Source organism: Chiloscyllium punctatum, chromosome 40, assembly GCF_047496795.1.
Source record: "Chiloscyllium punctatum isolate Juve2018m chromosome 40, sChiPun1.3, whole genome shotgun sequence".
Classification (NCBI taxonomy): domain Eukaryota; kingdom Metazoa; phylum Chordata; class Chondrichthyes; order Orectolobiformes; family Hemiscylliidae; genus Chiloscyllium; species Chiloscyllium punctatum.
In genome coordinates, this window is record NC_092778.1 from 65,244,862 (window position 1) to 65,263,378 (window position 18,517).

At 42.3% G+C, this 18,517-nt stretch overlaps 1 protein-coding gene across 4 annotated transcripts in view; it reads right to left on the reverse strand.

The window, feature by feature from the left end:
* myh11b (myosin, heavy chain 11b, smooth muscle) overlaps positions 1-18,517 on the reverse strand; it is a 187,316-nt gene that overhangs the window by 48,852 nt on the left and 119,947 nt on the right. For all 4 annotated transcript variants that reach the window (XM_072560160.1, XM_072560158.1, XM_072560159.1 and 1 more), the window contains 7 exons: positions 16,289-16,384; positions 16,080-16,198; positions 10,587-10,739; positions 9,167-9,340; positions 5,811-5,984; positions 5,088-5,202; positions 1,796-1,986 (listed from right to left, as the gene is read on the reverse strand). In XM_072560160.1, coding sequence (XP_072416261.1) covers positions 1,796-1,986; positions 5,088-5,202; positions 5,811-5,984; positions 9,167-9,340; positions 10,587-10,739; positions 16,080-16,198; positions 16,289-16,384 — 1,022 coding nt within the window. The remainder of the gene's footprint in view (positions 1-1,795; positions 1,987-5,087; positions 5,203-5,810; positions 5,985-9,166; positions 9,341-10,586; positions 10,740-16,079; positions 16,199-16,288; positions 16,385-18,517) is intronic.

Here is an 18,517-nt window from a genome sequence, read left to right on the forward strand (position 1 = left end):
TAGAAGGATGAGAGGGATCTGATTGAAACTTACAGAATATTGAGAGGTCGGAATAGCGTGGTGTTTCCGCTAGTAGGAGAGACTCGGACCCGAGGGTACAGCCTCAGAGCGAAGGGACTAGCCTTTAGAATTGAGATGAGGAGGAATTTCTTCAACCAGAGGGTGGGGAATCTGTGGAACTCATTGCCACAGAGGACTATGGAGGTCAGGTCATTGAGCATGTTTCAGACAGAGATAGATATGTTTATGAATTAGTAAGGGGATCAAAGGTTACATGGAGAAGGCAGGAAAATGGGGTTGAGAAACATATCAGCCAGGATCGAAGGCAGAGCAGACTCGATGGGCTGAATGGCCTTATTCTGCTCCTCTATCTTATGGTCAATCCACTCACTTGCATATTTTTAAGTTTTGTCTAAATTTGAAACACTCGAGTTCGTTGTGAATGGTTAATCTGGTTCTCTTCATGATTAAGGTAAAGTCACCATCATCCTACTGGGTCATTAGAGAGATCATTGGTGGTGGATTAACCTGAGGGTCACCATGCCTCAGGTGAGGGGAAAGGTTGTGAAGAGAACCCTTCAGGGTAACTTCAGTCGGTGCGGGGATGGAACCCATGCTGTTGATGTCATTCTGCATCACAAACCAACTGTGCAGTGACTAAGCTAACTGACCCACTTAAAATACACTTGGAAATCATTGTTAAAATGGACTATCAATATTCAACTTCCATCACCTTCTTCTCATACCTGAGACCTTCATAGACTAAAGGGACTTCTGAAAGAGGACTGGTACTGACTTAAAATGGCTGTTGATCCAAGTTCATCAACAAGGATCAGTCTGAACCACAACTAACCTCGTTATAAAAGTCTTAACGAGATTGTGTTTCAGACAGCTGCTTTTGAGCAGTAAAACAGAGAGAAAAAGAAATGAACTGATAGCACCAAGAAGCTGAAAGTCTCTCCCTCCCTGTCTCTCTCAACCTTTATGTCTGTGCCCAAGAGAAAAACAATTTGGTCAAGAATTTAGTGAAGATCAACAAATATGAAATAAGAAAGACTTTGCTGAAGAAATGAAACAACAGCTAAGATTTGGGAGTTATGTCATTATCACCAACTTAAAGACTCTAAACAGCACCCCCCCAACTTATATTTGAGCTGTGTTATGTGTGTGTGTGTTTAATATTGTGGCTTTATTTTTTCTTAAGGGTAGTCAGTAATAAAGTTATTCTTTCTTACACTCAAGAAAACTATGGAATTTTCCTCCTATGTTTTGATCTAGTTAATTACATTTTAGTGTCAAACTAAACATTAAATGCAAACATTTTGTGTGATTAACCGAGAGGAGATTAAAAAGCAGGGAGCTGATTGTGTCTCCTGCTCTGGATGAAACAATATTCATTAAGAAAGATTGTGCCTGTAAATTTGACTGTGACTATGATTGTAAATTGCTAAAAACCATATGTTCAGTCCCTCTCATATCAAGTATTTAGCTAACTTGATTTTCTACAGTAAAAAAAGAAAACTTTCAACTCAACATTTCCTGTTGTATTTTCTGATTCTGGTGAGAAACTCTGTTGAATTAAAATGCTGCCATTTTATTGAGTGTTGCCTTTTGTAGCTCACTCCTTTTGACTGGTGAACTGATTAGTGCAAGACAGGGTTACAGTGAATGTGACACCAGTTAGTTCCTGTGACTTTACAAATAATACAACAATGTAACGCCATTTGGAATCCTTCTGGGTGAAATTGACAACGAACATTCTCATGAATGTGCAGACAGGATCGTGCTAGCTTACTCTCTTTTCGTGGTTTGGAATGATACAGCGCACAAAGTTGGGGCTGGTGTTTCGCAGCGTTGTCATGAGTTTGCCCAGCTGCTCCTTGTATAACTGGCCCACCGTGCGGAACATGCCCTTCTTTGTTTTTGAGGCTCCCTGGATACTTTCACTCATTTTAGCCACTTGGTCCAATCCAACAATACGATCCACTTTAAAGGAAAAAGGAGACACAGTCAGTTTTGAACCCTTTGTAGACACCTGAAATCAAAGGGCTTTCTGGCGTGTTTTTGTTGAATCGAGTGTCAAACGCGGACATAAGGAGGCCATTCTGCTGTTTGGTGGCCTGGCTCCATCAAGTTGCCCTTGTCCCTTCCCTTAATACCTGAATGTTACTCGGAATCAGTTCTGGGCTGCATTGACTCCTCTCTGCAGTTTAGAAGAATGAGAGATATTTTAGTACTTGGGAGGTGATATCCTAGTGGTATTATCACTCGGCTGTTAATCCAGAGACCCAGGTGCGACCCAGGTTCTGGGGGACCTCGGTGCGAATCCCATCACAGCAGGCAGTGGTATTTTTATGTGGTTAAAAGTCTGGAATTAAGGATCTACTGATGACCATGTATCCATTATTGATTGTTGGAAAAACCCATCTGTCTCACTATGCCCTTCAGGGAAGGAATCTGCCATCCTTACCTGGTCTGGCCTACATGTGACTCCAGACCCCACAGCAATATGGTTGGCTCTTAAACTACTCTCTGGGTAATAAGTGCTGTCTAGCCAGCAACACCCTCATCTTGTGAGTGAATTAAAATAAAATTGAGGGTGTGTAAGATACCAAAGAGGATTAAAAAGTAGATGTAGAGAGGATATTTCCTCATGTGGTGCAATGTGGAACAAGAGGTTTCGGATAAGGGGGCAGATTTAAAACCGAGATGAGAGGGGTGTGAATCTGTGGATATTGTATAATATCAGGACGTTGAATAAATGTAAGAAGGAGATAGACAGATTTTAAATAAGTAATGAGTAGAAGGGTAGAGCAGTGCGGACAGGGAAGTGGAATGGGGACTGAGGGTGAGATCAGCTATGAGCTATTAAATGGTGGAACAGTCCTGAGGGGCTGAACGAGTTCTAATGACCTTAAAATCAATCAATCTCAATTTTAAAGTGAATTAACCAGCGACATTTAGCATCAACTGCTATTTGTGGAAAAGAGTTCTGAACCTCTGCTGACCTTTACGTGTCAAGGTGTTCCATTTTCCTGCTATCGGACTATCTCTGAGGCTATGTTCCCTCGTCCTAATCTCCCTGATCTAATGGGGAGACAGAAATGTGTTGGTCAGAATTGGCGAGCACTGGCTATTGTCACTGCATCAGTAATCCAGAGGCCCAGGCTAATCCCTGGGAGACGGGGTTTCAAATCCCACTTTGGCAGCAAATGGAATTTAAATTCAGAAATGATGGATCATGAGACTATCACTGATAATAAATCTATCTAGTACACTTTGCCCACCCTTACCTGGTCTGGCCCACACGTGACTCTAGTGTGTGTAGGTGTTTGAATCCACTGTTTAGCAAATTAGTGATCATTTAGCTGAACTACCAGGGTCAGCACTATCTGTAAGGAGAGGGGTCAGGGTGTGGGTCAGGCGAGGTTCAGAGTGCATCAGGATTGCTTGGATTGCAATTTTCAGGTCTGACTGGGATGTGGAGGAATTTTTACCGAGCCAACCCCCTCCACCACAACACCCTGAATGGAACTGCTCCCTCAGGCAGAACAGCATTGGGATTTCAGGGATTGGATCTACAGGAATGAGGTTGACTCTTAATTGCTCTCCAGAATCACCAAGTAAGCCACATGTCAAGCAGCAATGTTTTCATCATTATTCATTCGGGGGATGTGGACATCTCTGGCTAGGCCAGTATTTATTGCCTGTCCCTAATTGTTAAAACTGAAAATGTGTTGCTGGAAAAGCACAGCAGGAACAGCACATTTCCAGCAACACATTTTTCAGCTCTGATCTCCAGCATCTGCAGTCCTCACTTTCTCCTAATTGTTAAAAGGCAACCAAATTGCTGTGGGTTACATGTAGGCCAGACCAGGTAAGGATAGCAGTTTCCTTTCCCTAAAGGGCATGAATGAACCAGATGGGTTTTCACTGGCCTTTGACAATGGTTTCATGGACATCATTAAACTCTTAATTCCAGATTTAAAAAAAAGCTAATTCAATTTCCATCTACCAAGGCAGGGTGTGAATCCAGTTCCTCAGAGAATTACCTGGGTCTCGGGATTAATAATCTCGTGATAACACCACCAGGCCATTGCATTCCTTAATGATGGATGGGAAACAAATCCTGACCCTGCCTGACACACCCAATGCTGTGAAAGAATAAAGAAATGGAAACAGTTTCTCTTGTTCTACTCTATCAGTTCCCATTAAAATCTTTAAATAGTTGAATAAATCACCACCTGAAATATTTGATTTTTGAGAAAGTACAAACTCTGTGCTGTCCCTTCCAGCTGTTTAACCCAGGTATCATTCGAGTAAATCTACTTTGTCCTCTCTCTCAAGCCAATGTCTCCTTCTCAAGGTGCAGTGCCCAGAACTGAACACAGTATTCCAACTGTGGTCAAACTAGGACTTTGCATAAGTATTTGTTCATCCTAAAATAATATCTCCCCCACGACAATAATACCCCTGACAATATTCTCTTGTTCACTTCTCATAAGGAGCTGTTTTCTATAGGTTGATGGTGTCCTTTCCAGAACCAACCATAAGAAATTAAAACCATAAAACCTAGGAGCAGAAATTAGGCCATTCAGCCCATTGAGTCTGTTCCACCATTCAATCATGGCCAATATGTTTCTCAACCCCATTCTCTCATTTCTCCCCATAATCCTTGATCCCTTTAATACTCAAGAACCTATCTACCGCCATCATAAATATGGTCTCAATGTCCTGGCCTCCACAGTCTTCTGTTGCAATGAATTCCACAGATTCCCCACTCTCTGGCTGAAGAAGTTTCTCCTTATCTACATTTTAAAAGGCTTTCCCTTTACTCTTAGGCTGTTCCTTTGGCTCCTAGTCTCTCCTACCATCTCCATTGCTGCAGTCATAGTGCAGAGAATTGGAGGAAATAGTCAAGAAAGTTCTTGTGCTGTTAATTACTCACTCTTCATTCATTTACAAGTGTACATTTTTAAAAAAAGTCTGTGGGATGGATTGCACAGCCTAGCGTGACACTCTGCATCCAGAAAGTTAATATTTGAAATAATTGTTGTTGGTTCATAAATGATCAGTAATGTTCTCACCATCTCGCCATAGTTCTGCTACATATTTATCAGATGATTGGTTGAGCAGTGAAGCGACGTTATCATTTAATGGATCCATGTTCTTGGTCAGCCAGTTTCCTGCATTGTAAGGCACCTAGGGAACAAAGCTGACTGTTAATGTCTTCATGCTTTACATTATTTAATGATATCCCACAGGACTCCGTGATTCTGTTCTTAATTCATAACATTTTGGAAAGCAAAGCATGCATTAAAATTTCTCAGAATTTGTTTTTCTGAAGACCCTGATTTTGTTTATTTTCTCTGGAACAGAGAGTTCCCAGAAACACAGTCTCCCTCCAACCAGGAATGACACAAGAGGTTGACACAAGTTCTATGGAACAAACATGTTTTACATGGCTGGTGGATAGAGAATTCACTTGAAGCATAATCAATACACCAGGGTATCAGGAGCGAAACGTTAGAAGGAGAATGAGGGCAAGCTCAACTGGAATTCAACATTTTCTGATCTGTAAGTAAAAATGGATTTACAGATTGATTTGACAAGCACGATTGCTTTTGAGAACAGAGAGTGTCAGGCTCCTACCATTTCTGGTTAGCTGTCTCATCCTTATCCAGACCACTTGTAAAAATCCATCTATTGCAATTCTTGTAATGTACAATGTTTAACTGCAGATGTTTCACAGAGTTAGGCTTCGAAAAGCAGTTGATAAACCCATTTAATGTTGATTATTTGTTCCCTACCTTGCCAGCGTAATGAACTATACAGAAGTCTCCTTTATCCTTCAGTTGCTTAGGTTTGGCGAATTTTGTGTGGTTACCCAGTTCCTGAACCACCTTCTCCACAAATGACTTGTCTGTGGCCTTGGGGAACCAACATTCCTCATCCAACAAAGACAGAATACCTGGTGGGTTTGTCTGGAAATGAGATTCAGACAACACTTAACTGACTCAGCAAGTGAAAACACAAATCCCCCCATACATCCGTTTGTCGATGAGACAAGGTACACAGTGAAGCGTTGTAAATATTGCAGGTATTCTCTGTCCCATTGCAGCCTGGATGGGGGATTGGTCCTTTGGACATTCTAATTCCCAAGTGGATTCATTTCTTTAAATCTTGGAAATGAAAATGAAATGATTTGTCTTGGTAAATAATTGTTTAAAAATGTAATAATGCTCATTATTTGAAAGAAATGTGAACAGTAAATGTGTTTCTTCACTATATTTCATGAGTAAGGTTATGTTCCTAGGTCTGCTTCACACAGAAGGGGATTCATTAAACTCCAAAATTCCAGGGATTAACAGTAAACCCTGGGGAAGAGGTAAGAAACTTGACGAAGGACGGGAATCAATGTACGTTCAGTTCAGGAATGGTGTCAGAGCAGTGAGATGTATTGAGAGTCATTTGCTCCTATCTGACACATCTTATAAGGAGATGGCTGGAAAAAGGTTCTGAGGAAGGTTCACGGACCCGAAACGTTAACTTTGATTTCTCCTCACAGATGCTGCCAGACCTGCTGACACTTCCAGCATCTTCTGTTTTCGTTTCTGATTTACAGCATCCACAGTTCTTTCGGTATCGTATAAGGAATCAGAAACTCTACAGTGTGGCGTATTTTATAGATAATGCCAACTAGGATGGGTAGGGAAATGGATGGTGAAGCTCTGAGATTCCTGAACGGGTTGGGAGTGAAATGGAAGTGGATGGACCAATGGGAGATAAAATGTAATGCACACAAATGAAAAGTACCATGCAGGCAAAGGAAAATAACACACAAATTCAATGGAGGGTGCTGAAATAGCAATGAATGAAGCCTATGGAAATCTGGAAGTCTGAACAGTTTCAATGCTAAACAAATACTGAACACCTATCAGCAATGATACGGAGATGCCGGTGTTAGACTGAGGTGTACAAAGTTAAAAATTACACAACACCAGGCTGTAGTCCAACAGGTTTAATTGGAAGCACTAGCTTTCAGAGCGCTGCTCCTTTGTCAGGTGATGTGTGATTTTTAACCTATCAGTAAAACCCTCAGCATACTGAACTACAGAGACACGTCAAAGGTTCAGGTACATAATTCTTTGAAATTTGTGTCACAGGTAGACAGGCTGGTTATGAAGTTGTTTAGCACACTTGCCTTCATTGCTCAGACCTTTGACTTTAAGAGATGGTACATTATGTTGATGTTGTACAGGATGTTGGTGAGGTCACATTTGGAGTACTGTGTGCAGTTCTGGTCGCCCTGCTATTGGAAGGATATTATTAAACTGGATACGGTTCAGAAAAGTTTTAAAAGGACAGGGTGGTTTGAGTTAGGCAAGTAGACTGGATAGACTGGGATTTCTTTCACTAGAGTGTAGGAGGTTGAGTGGTGACCTTATCGAGGTTTATAAAATCATGAGGGATATTGATAAGGGGATTATAAAAGGTCTTTTCCCTGTGATGAGGGAGTTCCAAACTAGGGGTGAGAGGAGAAAGTTTTGAAAAAGGAGTAACATTTTCACACAGAGAGTGGTTTGTGTGTGGAATGAACTGTCAGAGGAAGTGGTGGATGTGTGTACTGTTACAATGTTTCAAAGACGTTCAGATAAGACACCAAAATTGGAGGTGTAGTTGATAGCAAAGAAGGTTACCTCAGATTACAACAGGATCTTGATCAGATGGGCCAATGGGCCGAGAGGTGGCAGATGGTGTTTAATTTAGATAAATGTGACGTGCTGCATTTTGGGAAAGTAAATCAGGGCAGGACTTATACACTTAATGGTAAGGTCCTAGGGAGTGTTGCTGAACAAAGATCCTTAGACAGCAGGTTCATAGCTCCTTGAAAGTGAATTCATAGGTAGATAGGATAGTGGAGAAGGCGTTTGGTATGCTTTCCTTTATTGGTCAGAGTATTGAGTACAGGCGTTGGGAGGTCATGTTGCAGCTGTATAGGACATTGGTTAGGCCACTGTTGGAATATTGTGTGCAATTCTGGTCTCCTTCTTATCGGAAAGATGTTGTGGAACTTGAAAGGATTCAGAAAAGATTTACAAGGATGTTGCCAGGGTTGGAGGATTTGATCTATAGGGAGAGGTTGAATAGGCTGGGGCTGTTTTCCCTGGAGCATCGGAGGCTGAGGAGTGACCTTATAGAGGTTTACAAAATCATGAGGGGCATGAATAGGGTAAATAGGCAAAGTCTTTTCCCTGGGGTGGGGGAGTCCAGAACTAGAGGGCATCGGTTTAGGGTGAGACGGGAAAGGTATAAAAGAGATCCAAGGGCATCATTTTCATGCAGAGGGTGGTATGTGTATGGAATGACCTGCTAGAGGAAGTGGTGGAAACTGGTACAATTGCAATATTTAAAAGGTATCTGGATGGGAATATGAATAGGAAGGGTTTGGAGGGATATGGGCCGGGTGCTGGCAGGTGGAACTAGATTGGGTTGGGATATCTGGTCAGCATGGACAAGTTGGACTTAAGGATCTGTTTCCATGTTGTACATCTTTATGACTCTGTGATTCTCAGTGCATCAATAGGAAAGGTTTAGAGGGATATGAGCCAGAAGCAGGCAAGTGGGACTAGTTTAGTTTGGGAACATGGTCTGTGTGAACTGCCTGCACTAAAGGGTCCATTTCTGAGCCATGACTCCATGACTCTGATTCTGTGACTGGCAAAAAAACAAAGATAGCATTAAAACAATGGATGTAGCACAGAGAAAAGATCCAAGCCTGATCCCAAAAATGTAGGTTACGAGGAAAGACCGCAGAAACCTTGCTTTCTCAGCTTAGAATGGACATGTGTGAAAGATGATCTGAAGGAAGGGCATGAAACTTGCAGATGATACAGAAACAATTCATTTACAATTTGACTTTAAATTAAACATTGTGAAAATAGAATAATGGAATACCAAGTAAACTTAATTAAAGATAAGTTTAGAATTGATATTGTGATGTGAGATATATGATTTATATACATTTTATTATTATTTAATTCTGGGGTTTGGACTTTGAACTAGTGGTATGTGGGTTTGGTATGCATCTATGAAAGGGTTTAACAGTGCAGATAATTATTGAAAAAGCTTTGATTAAATTCACTGTTTTTAAAAGTCTTATTACCACTCTTTCAATCAGTTCAATGCAGGGCTGCAGATCCAGGCCAAAGTCAATAAAGTTCCATTCGATGCCCTCTCTCTGGTACTCTTCCTGCTCCAGAATGAACATGGTGTGGTTGAATAACTGCTGCAGCTTCTCATTGGTGTAATTGATGCAGAGCTGCTCAAAGGAATTGTCCTAAAAAGTAAAATCAAAAGAATGTTTGAATGTCAAAGAGTTTTTCAGCATCCTTATGACAGCTGCAGGGGAAAATGCATCTATTATTTAAAGAAGAGACATGAATTAGCGGTGTACTTACCACAGTCACATTAGAGATAGAAAGAGAGAGACGGCTAGTGGTGGTTGTATCCTGAGGGTCACCATGCCTCAGATGAGGGGAAAGGTGGAGAGGATAGGACCTTCATAGCAATCCTCAACAATATGGGATTTGAGCCTCTGGCTGCTGGTATTACACTGCACTGAACTAACTGAGGCCCAAGAAGGGAATTCTGCAATTGCTCTGAAATCTGATTACATTGGGCTTTTGAAAACGGACATCATCTTCACTCCCATTTTTGTTGACCATAGATGTAATGGCGACATTTGTAGAATTGATTCATTCAAAGATATGCAAAAGTGTCTGATCGGGAAATACCCAAGTTGTCACATTTAAAGGACTTCCTTGATAATGCATGAACTTTCAACATGAGGGTGCAGGTTCTCAATACCAACTCAAAATTCTTCCCAGTGAATAAACATTAACAATGTGGGAGAGCTTCAGTGCGGTTCTATAGTTTCCTGCTCTGACTTCAGCAGGAGCTGAAAAGGTAATACTGACAGTCATTTCCAGCTTTCTAACACAGTTCCTCAATGATACTGATCCCCAAAGTCCCAGCAACAGATTACAAGGAGCGGGGTGGCAATTGCAAATTAACCTGCTCATTTCAACACCATTGGATGGAGGCAGCATAAAGATTTGGGAATACTGGAGTATTCCGACTTACAGAACGGGATTCACCTTCAATAATTAGCTCAGTGGCCATGATATGGAGGATCCGGTGTTGGACTGGGATGGACAAAGTTAGAAATCACACAACACCAGGTTATAGCCCAACAGGTTTATTTGGAAGCACTAGCTTTCGGAGCACTGCTCCCACATCAGATAGTTGTGGAGAATAAGATCATAAGACACGGAATTTGTAGCAAACGTTTACAGTGTGATGTAACCGAAGTGATATATTGAAAAAGACCTGGACTGTTTGTTTGGTTTATGTTCTTGATGATTGAATATCTGATCCATGATGGGACAGGGACAAGGAAATGACCCTGTGATCGCAAATATTAACTTTGGTCACATTAGCTGTTTTCTGCATAAACCTAGATGTTTGGAAAAGGGAACGCATTCGAATTGAAACTAACGGCTGCCTATTGGAGAAACAATTACCTGGAATATCTCAAAGCCGGCAATATCAAGAATTCCGAGGAACGTGGCACCTTGCCTCTTGGTCCTGTCCAGGGCTTTGTTGATACGAATGAGTAACCAGCGAAACAGCCGTTCATACATGGCTTTGGCTAAAGCTTCGACAGCAAAGTCAGCCTGTGGCAGAAACATTCATGAGCATTTTAACCATGTGATGCTTCAGATGTAGAATTAAATAAACATTAACAACCACTTGGTCAGTCTCACAAAGTATTTTTTTTATTCATTCCCAGGATGAGGGCATCACTGGCTAATCCAGCACTCATTGCCCTGTTAGGGGTCAACCACATTGCTGTGGGTCTGGAGTCACACGTAGACCAGAGCAGGTTAAGGTTAACCATTCCCTTCCCTAAAGGGCATTAGTGAATCAGATGGGTTTGTCCCAAAGAATTGTTTCTTTGTCATCATCAGGTTCTTACTTTCAGATTTTCTTTTTAAAAATCAAATTTAGATTCCATCATTTTCCATGGCAGGATTTGATTCATGGTCCCCAGGACATTACTTGAGTCTCTAGATTACTGGTCTAGCGATAACATTATTAGGCAGGATTATTATCCTCCCTTCAAGCATGTGTATCACTTACATCACCAAATAGCCACACAAATGTAAAAGCAGGGACCTGTCCTCTGCGGGGAAAAGGATCAAGTCCATCGTGCAGTTTCAGGATTCAATAAAAGTGTGGAGGACAATTCCTCCCTGGTTCATTTTCCGCAGCAGTGCCTTACCCAATCAGATTCAACTTGCCAATCAATCTGCACCCTTTCCTTCTGCAATCTAAATTGTTGTTCCCTTTGAGAAGAGGTTTTCTTGCATCTGTACCGATGAGACTGAGATGAAAAGCATTTCTCTTTATTCAACCATTGTGAATTCCCCTTCTGCTCAGGAATTGCTGCTTTGGGCAGATTTTTCTCTTGAATATTACCTTCAGCTTAATCTTTCTCCCATCAATTGTACACGACAGCATGATGGAACTTTACTCTTTTCATGTCTAGTTTGCTTCACTCATACTGTTTTCTTTCCACCATTACCGTCACTTGACTTACTAAAGTGGCATGGTGGCTCAGTAGTTGCCCTGTGTTCAATCCCAGCCGTGGACATTTTCCCCGCATCTGTGTGGATTTCGTCTGGGTGCTCCAGTTTCCTCCCACAGTCCAAAGATGTGCAGGTTAAGTAGATTGGCTGTGCTAAATTGCCCATAGTGTCCAGGGATATACAGGCTAGATGGATTAGCCATGGGAATGCAGGGGAAGGGGTGCTCTTCAGAGGGTTAGAATGAACGCAATGGACTGAATGGCCTGCTTCCACACTGTAGGGATTCTCTGACTGGCTTGTCCAAATCCATGGGGTATCATCATGCTCTGTTGGGGGATCTTGGTTTTCTGTTACACTATAAAACTGTTTCTTGGTACATAATCCAGGGCTGATCTTGACATCTAAATGTCTGAGTTTCCTGCTTGATTGAGGGCAAAGATTTAGATAGATCTGTGAGATACTAACTGCCCATTCTGGTGATTAACATTAACATATTTTGCGATTTTGATTTCTAGCTGTGGCCATATGCTGACCTTGCCTCTCCCAGAGCAGAGCTTCCTCCAGCATTAATGTTCTTCTCTGATTTATGCTTCTATATTTCTTCTCTGATATCTTGAATTCTGTAGCAGCTGGAGAATTATTTCTCTGACCTCCGAACTTAATGACATAACATTTGATCTAAACCGTGTATTTGAACTTCCTTGTTGAAACTGTCACATTAATGTAAAAAAAATGGAACCATCAATCTTCAATTTCCATCATCTGATTTTTAATACCTTGACACCTTCATGGATTAAATAGACTTTTTGAAAAGGTTGGAGTAAATAATTTGACCACAAACTGAAGCAAACTCAGGAAACCAATTTGGAATTAAAACAATTTTCTAAACAAAAATAATCATTTTGATATAAAAACATTGAAATTAGTCAACTGAGGCAGGTGTCAAAAGCCTCACATCTTTTGTTTTAATTTGCACGTTTATGCAAATCTGCACATATTGGCAATTATTCAGCTTGGAAAGACAATGGAGCCAGACTCAGGAATACACAAATAGACCATCATTCTGTAGCTGCTTAGCAGAACAGCAGGCAGAGAAGAAGACAAAATAGATAGGTAACAACAAGGACTGAAAATCTTTCTATGTCTCCCTGTTTCCCTTTCACCTCTTGGAGGCCAACACTAGTTATAAATCAAATCAGAGAACCACCCATTGGCTGGAAACTCAAGGATTCCACGAAGTTTGCTGCTGTGAGGATACACAACTTCAACTAAACAGCTGTGGTCTCAGGTTAAACTGCAACAACTCAAAATCTTGAATAACTTTTTATATCGTCCACTCTTTTTCTTTCTATGGTACCAGAAACTCTTTCTTTTTAAAACTTTATACCTGTGTTTGTGTATGTACATTGGATATCATTTCATTATTTTCCTTGGAGTTAGTAGGTAATACAATTTCTCTTTCTTTCACTCAATAAAACTGAAACTGAATCTTTAATTCTGATCTAGTGAATACATTTTAATCAAAGTGAAGTAGAGCTGTGTGCTAAAAATATTTTGAGAGCCTGACTGGGGGAGTTAAAAAGAGGGGAGCAGACACACCCATCCTCACCTTATTGTAACAATATGATGTTGTTATGTTAACGGGTAGGATTGGCAGAACTAGGGAGACATTTGCATAATCAGGTAAATAGACACCTTCAATAGCCACCTGAATTCTGAGGGAGGGTCACTCAACCCTAAACATTAACTTTGATTTCGCTCCCAGGATGCTGCCAGACCTGGTGAGCTTTTCCAGCAATTTCTGTTTCTGCTTCTGATTTACAGCATCCATAGTTCTTCAATGGTGCACTATTCTATTATTCTATCAGGTAGATTTACAATGGGGTACGTTTGCCTTCAGTAGAAAGTTGCCAATGGTAATTTAGATATTTTTGGTTAAGAGTCAGGGTGGATCTATACAATGATCGACCAATACTAACTAGCTAACAGTAACCAGCATCACCAAATCAGCTTAGATGTAATCCAGAAAAGTTTCATCAATGTGATATCTTGACTTCAGCTACCTTACCGAAATGAGAACAATTCTGAATGCTTGCAATCATAATTCATAGTGAAATCAAACTGACCTTGGTCTGTCAAGAGCAGAATTTCTTATTTGGAAATCAGACAAGATAAAGAGTGCTTTGTCCTAGGCAGATTGATCTGCTGCAGGGAATAATCTTTCTAAAGAAGCAACTCTCTAGCTCTGCAAGGACAGTGGCAGAATTTGATAGTGAGTTTTATAACCTACTAGCCTGGGAAGCTGAATCTGTTGAGCTTTCAGAAGCAGAGAAAATGTAGGTCATTAGGCTCATAGACTAGAATCCCTACAGTGTGGAAACAGGCCATTCAGCCTGACAAGCCCATATCGACCCTCTGAAGAGTAACCCACCCAGACCCATTCCCCTACTACTCTGCATTTCCCCCTAACTAATATACCTAACCCACACATCCCTGAACACTACGGGCAATTTCCCATGGCCAATTCACCTAACCTGCACATCTTCGGACTGTGGGAGGAAATCTACACAGACACAGGGAGAATGTGCAAACTCCACACAGACAGCTGCCTGAGGCTGGAATCGAACCCAGGTCCCTGGCACTGTGAGGCAGCAGCACTAACCACTGAGACACCATGCCACCTGCATCAAGCCTGCTCTGCCATTCAACTTGACCCTAGTTGACCCTGTGTCTCAATACTGTACTCCCGCTGTCTCTCCCTATTCCTTGACAACATTTGCTTCTGAAAATCTATCTATCCCTTTCTTAAATATATTCAATGGCTTCTCGTCCACAGCCTTCCATTGTAGAGAACTTGTAGAAAGTGAAGAAATTTCTCCTCTTCATAGTCAAAATGGCCTACCCTGTTCCCTGAGACCGTGACTGCTCGTTATCTCAACTTCCTCCCCTCCCCCAGCCCCAAGCCAGAGGGAGCATTCTCGCCCCCATCCTAGTCTCTCCTGCCCTGGTAGAACTTTGTACATTTTAATGGGATTCTGTCTCATTCTTTTAAACTCCAATGTACATCGACACAATCGCTCCGCATATGTCAGTCCCGCTATCCCCAGGAATCAATCTGGTGAACCTTCAGGGCACTCCCTCAATGACAAGTTTATTTTTTCTGAGGCAAGGAGACCAAACCTGCATACAATACTCCAGGTGTGCTCCCACCAAACTCATGCACTCTTTGCTCTTGTCCTTATTAACATGTTCAGAAGCCTGGTCGGTATGGTCAAGTTGGACTGAAGGATCTGTTTCCGTGCTGTATATCTCTATGATTGTATGACATGTCAGAAGCCTGGTCAGTTTGGATGAGTTGGGCCAAAGGGTCTGTTTCCTTGTGTTATGACTCGATGATGTTTCTAGCACAGAGCGAGGGCCAGTCAACAATTTAGACAAGTTCAGGAGGAGGGACAGAATAGCATGGAATGACCCAAATGGAGCTAGATTGGGAAAGGTTGGCATACTAAAGGATTTGGGGGTCCCTGTACACCTGCAAATGGCTTTCATAGACTTGAATTGACGTGGTCTGTGGGGAGTTTAGCAAGGTTTGTGATGAAGTCTGTCATATCCATAGGAAGGATGTTGTTGGATTTGAGGGAGTTCTGAAAGAATTTGCAGGGATGTCACTGGGATTGGAAGGTTTGGGCTATGGGGAGAGGCTGGATAGGCTGGGGCTTTTCCCCAAGAGCGTCAGAGGCTGAAGGGGGACGAGATTTGTAGAACATGGGGGGCATGAACAGGGTGAACAGCCCAGGATCTTTCTCCTGGGAGGGGGGAGTCCAAAACTACAGGGCATTGGAAAGGGAAGGGACCTGAGGGGCAGCATTTTGACGCAGAGGGTGGGCTGCCAGAGGAAGTGGTGGAGGTGGGTACAATGACGACATTTAAAAGGCACCTGGATGGGTATAAGCATGGGTAGGGTTTGGAGGGATACGGGCTACAAGCTGGCAAATGGGACCAGATCTTTCAGATATCAGGTTGGTGTTCATGAGTTGGGTCAAAGGGTCTCTGTATGATTCTACCACAGACTGGGTGACCACCTGCAGTGGTCATGGGAGAAAGTGAGGACTGCAGATGCTGAAGATCAGAGTCGGGAGTGTGGTGCTGGAAAAGCACAGCAGGTCAGGCAGTATCCGAGGACCAGGAGAGTCGACATTTTAGGCACAATCCCTTCATTAGGAATTCCTGCCTGAAACGTTGATTCTGCTGCTCCTCGGATGCTGCCTGACCTGCTGTGCTTTTCCAGCACTACACTCTCGACCTGGAATGGTCATACTGAGCTGTGCAGTTGGATGGCAGTCAGGTACAGGCCACAGCGCTGATCCGACTTGTGGCATTCCATGGAATAGTAAAGATCAGGAATGGTTTGGGAATTCTTTTTACCTGCTCCTTGGTCTGGGCCTTCTGCACGTAGTCACGCCCGACTTTGATGCGAGGACTCAGGATGGCTCTGGTGAAGTCAGTCACATTCATACCCAGCAGGTGACACACCTTCTGTGCAACTTGATGAAGGAAACACACAGGAGCTGGTTATGAGCATGGCCATCCCAGGCTGAGCATCACAAGCCCCCAGAGAGTGTGGCAAGACGTACCTGTGTTATCCGGCATCGAAGCCTGGTCAGTGTTTCGTTCCTTTTTGAAGCAAATATTACCCAGCTGCAGCACGGATGAAACAATCTTCAATATCGCTGGAAATATCAGAAAGAGTTACCGATCAGCACCAGCAGGATTTTGTCAGGCTGCCTGATGAATGACCCATCACTTGGTTTTCAAATGTGATTCTTTCCAAATGGGGCTTTGGTTGTGCTCAACAGCGAGCGATCACACAACAGCACGCCCCTTATTTAAACAAATTTATGGAAGACTGTCTGTTAGACAACCTTGTAAAATAAGGCAAGGAATGCATAGGATTCTGTCAATGTGAATCTGACTAAAAAAGGCATTGTCTTCGCTTCCAATTCTCACAAAATAATCATCAAGAAGAAAAATATACAATGACTGGGAAAGATGGTGATAGGCGGAGTTTTGTTTTGTACTGTTTCAGAAACAAATACCTCCACAAAAAGTAACATGCATCCTTTGAGAAGTACCAAGTATTGATAGAGAATGTGATCTGAATAAATTCCTCAATCCTTTATTTTACTTTAAAGTGCGTTTTATATTGACTGATATTTGCCTTATTACAGATTGATATATGTTGGTTTGATGAATCTGATCGATATATTACTGCATGGGAATGTTATCTGATTATCAACGTCATGAAAGGCAGTTAAGAACATCAGAACCAGGAGCAGGAGGAGGCCATTCAGCCCCTCCAGCTTGCTCAGCTGTTTAATACCATAATGGTTGATCTCCTTTCGGCCTCTATTCCACCTTCCTGTCCACCCTCCATAACCTTTCAACCCAATACTCATTAAAGCTCTGTCCATCTCCTCTTTACTCAATGTCCCAGTATCCACCGCACTCTGGGGTGGTGAATTCCACAGATTGAGGATCCTTTGAGAGAAGTAATTCCTCCCCATCTCTGTTTTAACTCTGCTACCCCTTATTCTGAAACTTTGACCTCTCATTCCACATGAGGAACAATCCTCTCCATGTCTACTTTGTCAATCCCCTTTAGCATCTTATAGACCTCAATTAGATGCCCCCTCATTCTTCTGATCTTCACAGAGTATAGGTCAAGACTACTCAATCTAAAGTACCAGTAAGCCTAATACCTGTAGTGGTTAAGTTACTTGAGAAGATTCTGAGGGATAAGATATACATGCATTTGGAAAGACAGGGTTTAATTAGGAATAATTTGCATGATTTTGTGTGTGGGAGATCACACCTCACAGATTTGTTAGAGTTCTTTGATGAAGTGACCAGCAAAGTTGATGAGGGCAGGGTGGTAGACGTAGCCTCTGATTAGGTTCTACTTGGTAGGCTGCTCTGGAAGGTTAGATCGCATGGAATCCAGGGGGAGCTGGCAAATTGGAATCGCAGTTGACTTGAATGTCAGAAGCAGAGGGTGATAGTGGTAGGATGAGTGTCAGACTGGAGGCCTGTGACTAGTGGAGTGCCTCAGGGGTCAGTGATAGGTCCACTGCTGTTTGTTATCTACATCAATGATTTGGATGAGAATGTACAAGATATGATTAGTAAGTTTGCAGATGACACTAAAATACGCAGTATTGTGGACAGTAAGAAAATATATCAGAAATTGTAGCAGGACCTTGATCAGCTGGGGAAGTGGGCTGAGAAATGGCAAATGGAATTTAATATAGATAGGTGTGAGGTCTTGCATTTTGGAAAGTCAAATCAAGGTAAGGGTTTCATGGTAAATGGTAGGGCCTTAAGGAGTGTAGTGCAACAGAGGGACCTTGGAGTTCAGGTGCACGGTTCACTGAAAGTGGAGTCCCAGGTAGACAGGGCAGTGAAGAAGGCTTTTGGCACACTGGCCTTCATCAGTCAGGGCAGGGAGTATAGAAGTTGGGAAGTTATGTTGCAGTTGTTACAGGACGTCGGTGAGGCTGCAGTTGGAGTACTGTGTTCAGTTTTGGTCACCTTGCTACAGGAAGGATGTTATTAAACTGGAAAGAGTGCAGAAGAAATTTACAAGGATGTTGCCGGGATTCAACGGTCTGAGTTATAGGGAGGGGCTGGATAAGCTAGAACTGTTTTCTTTGGAGTGTAGGAGATTGCGGGGGGTGGTGGGGGGCGGGTGCAGTGGATCGTGCAGAAATGTATAAGATCATGAGAGGCGTGGATAGGGTGAATGCACTCAGTCTTTTGCCCAGAGTTGGGGAATTGAGGACTGGAGGGCATCAGTTTAAGGTTAG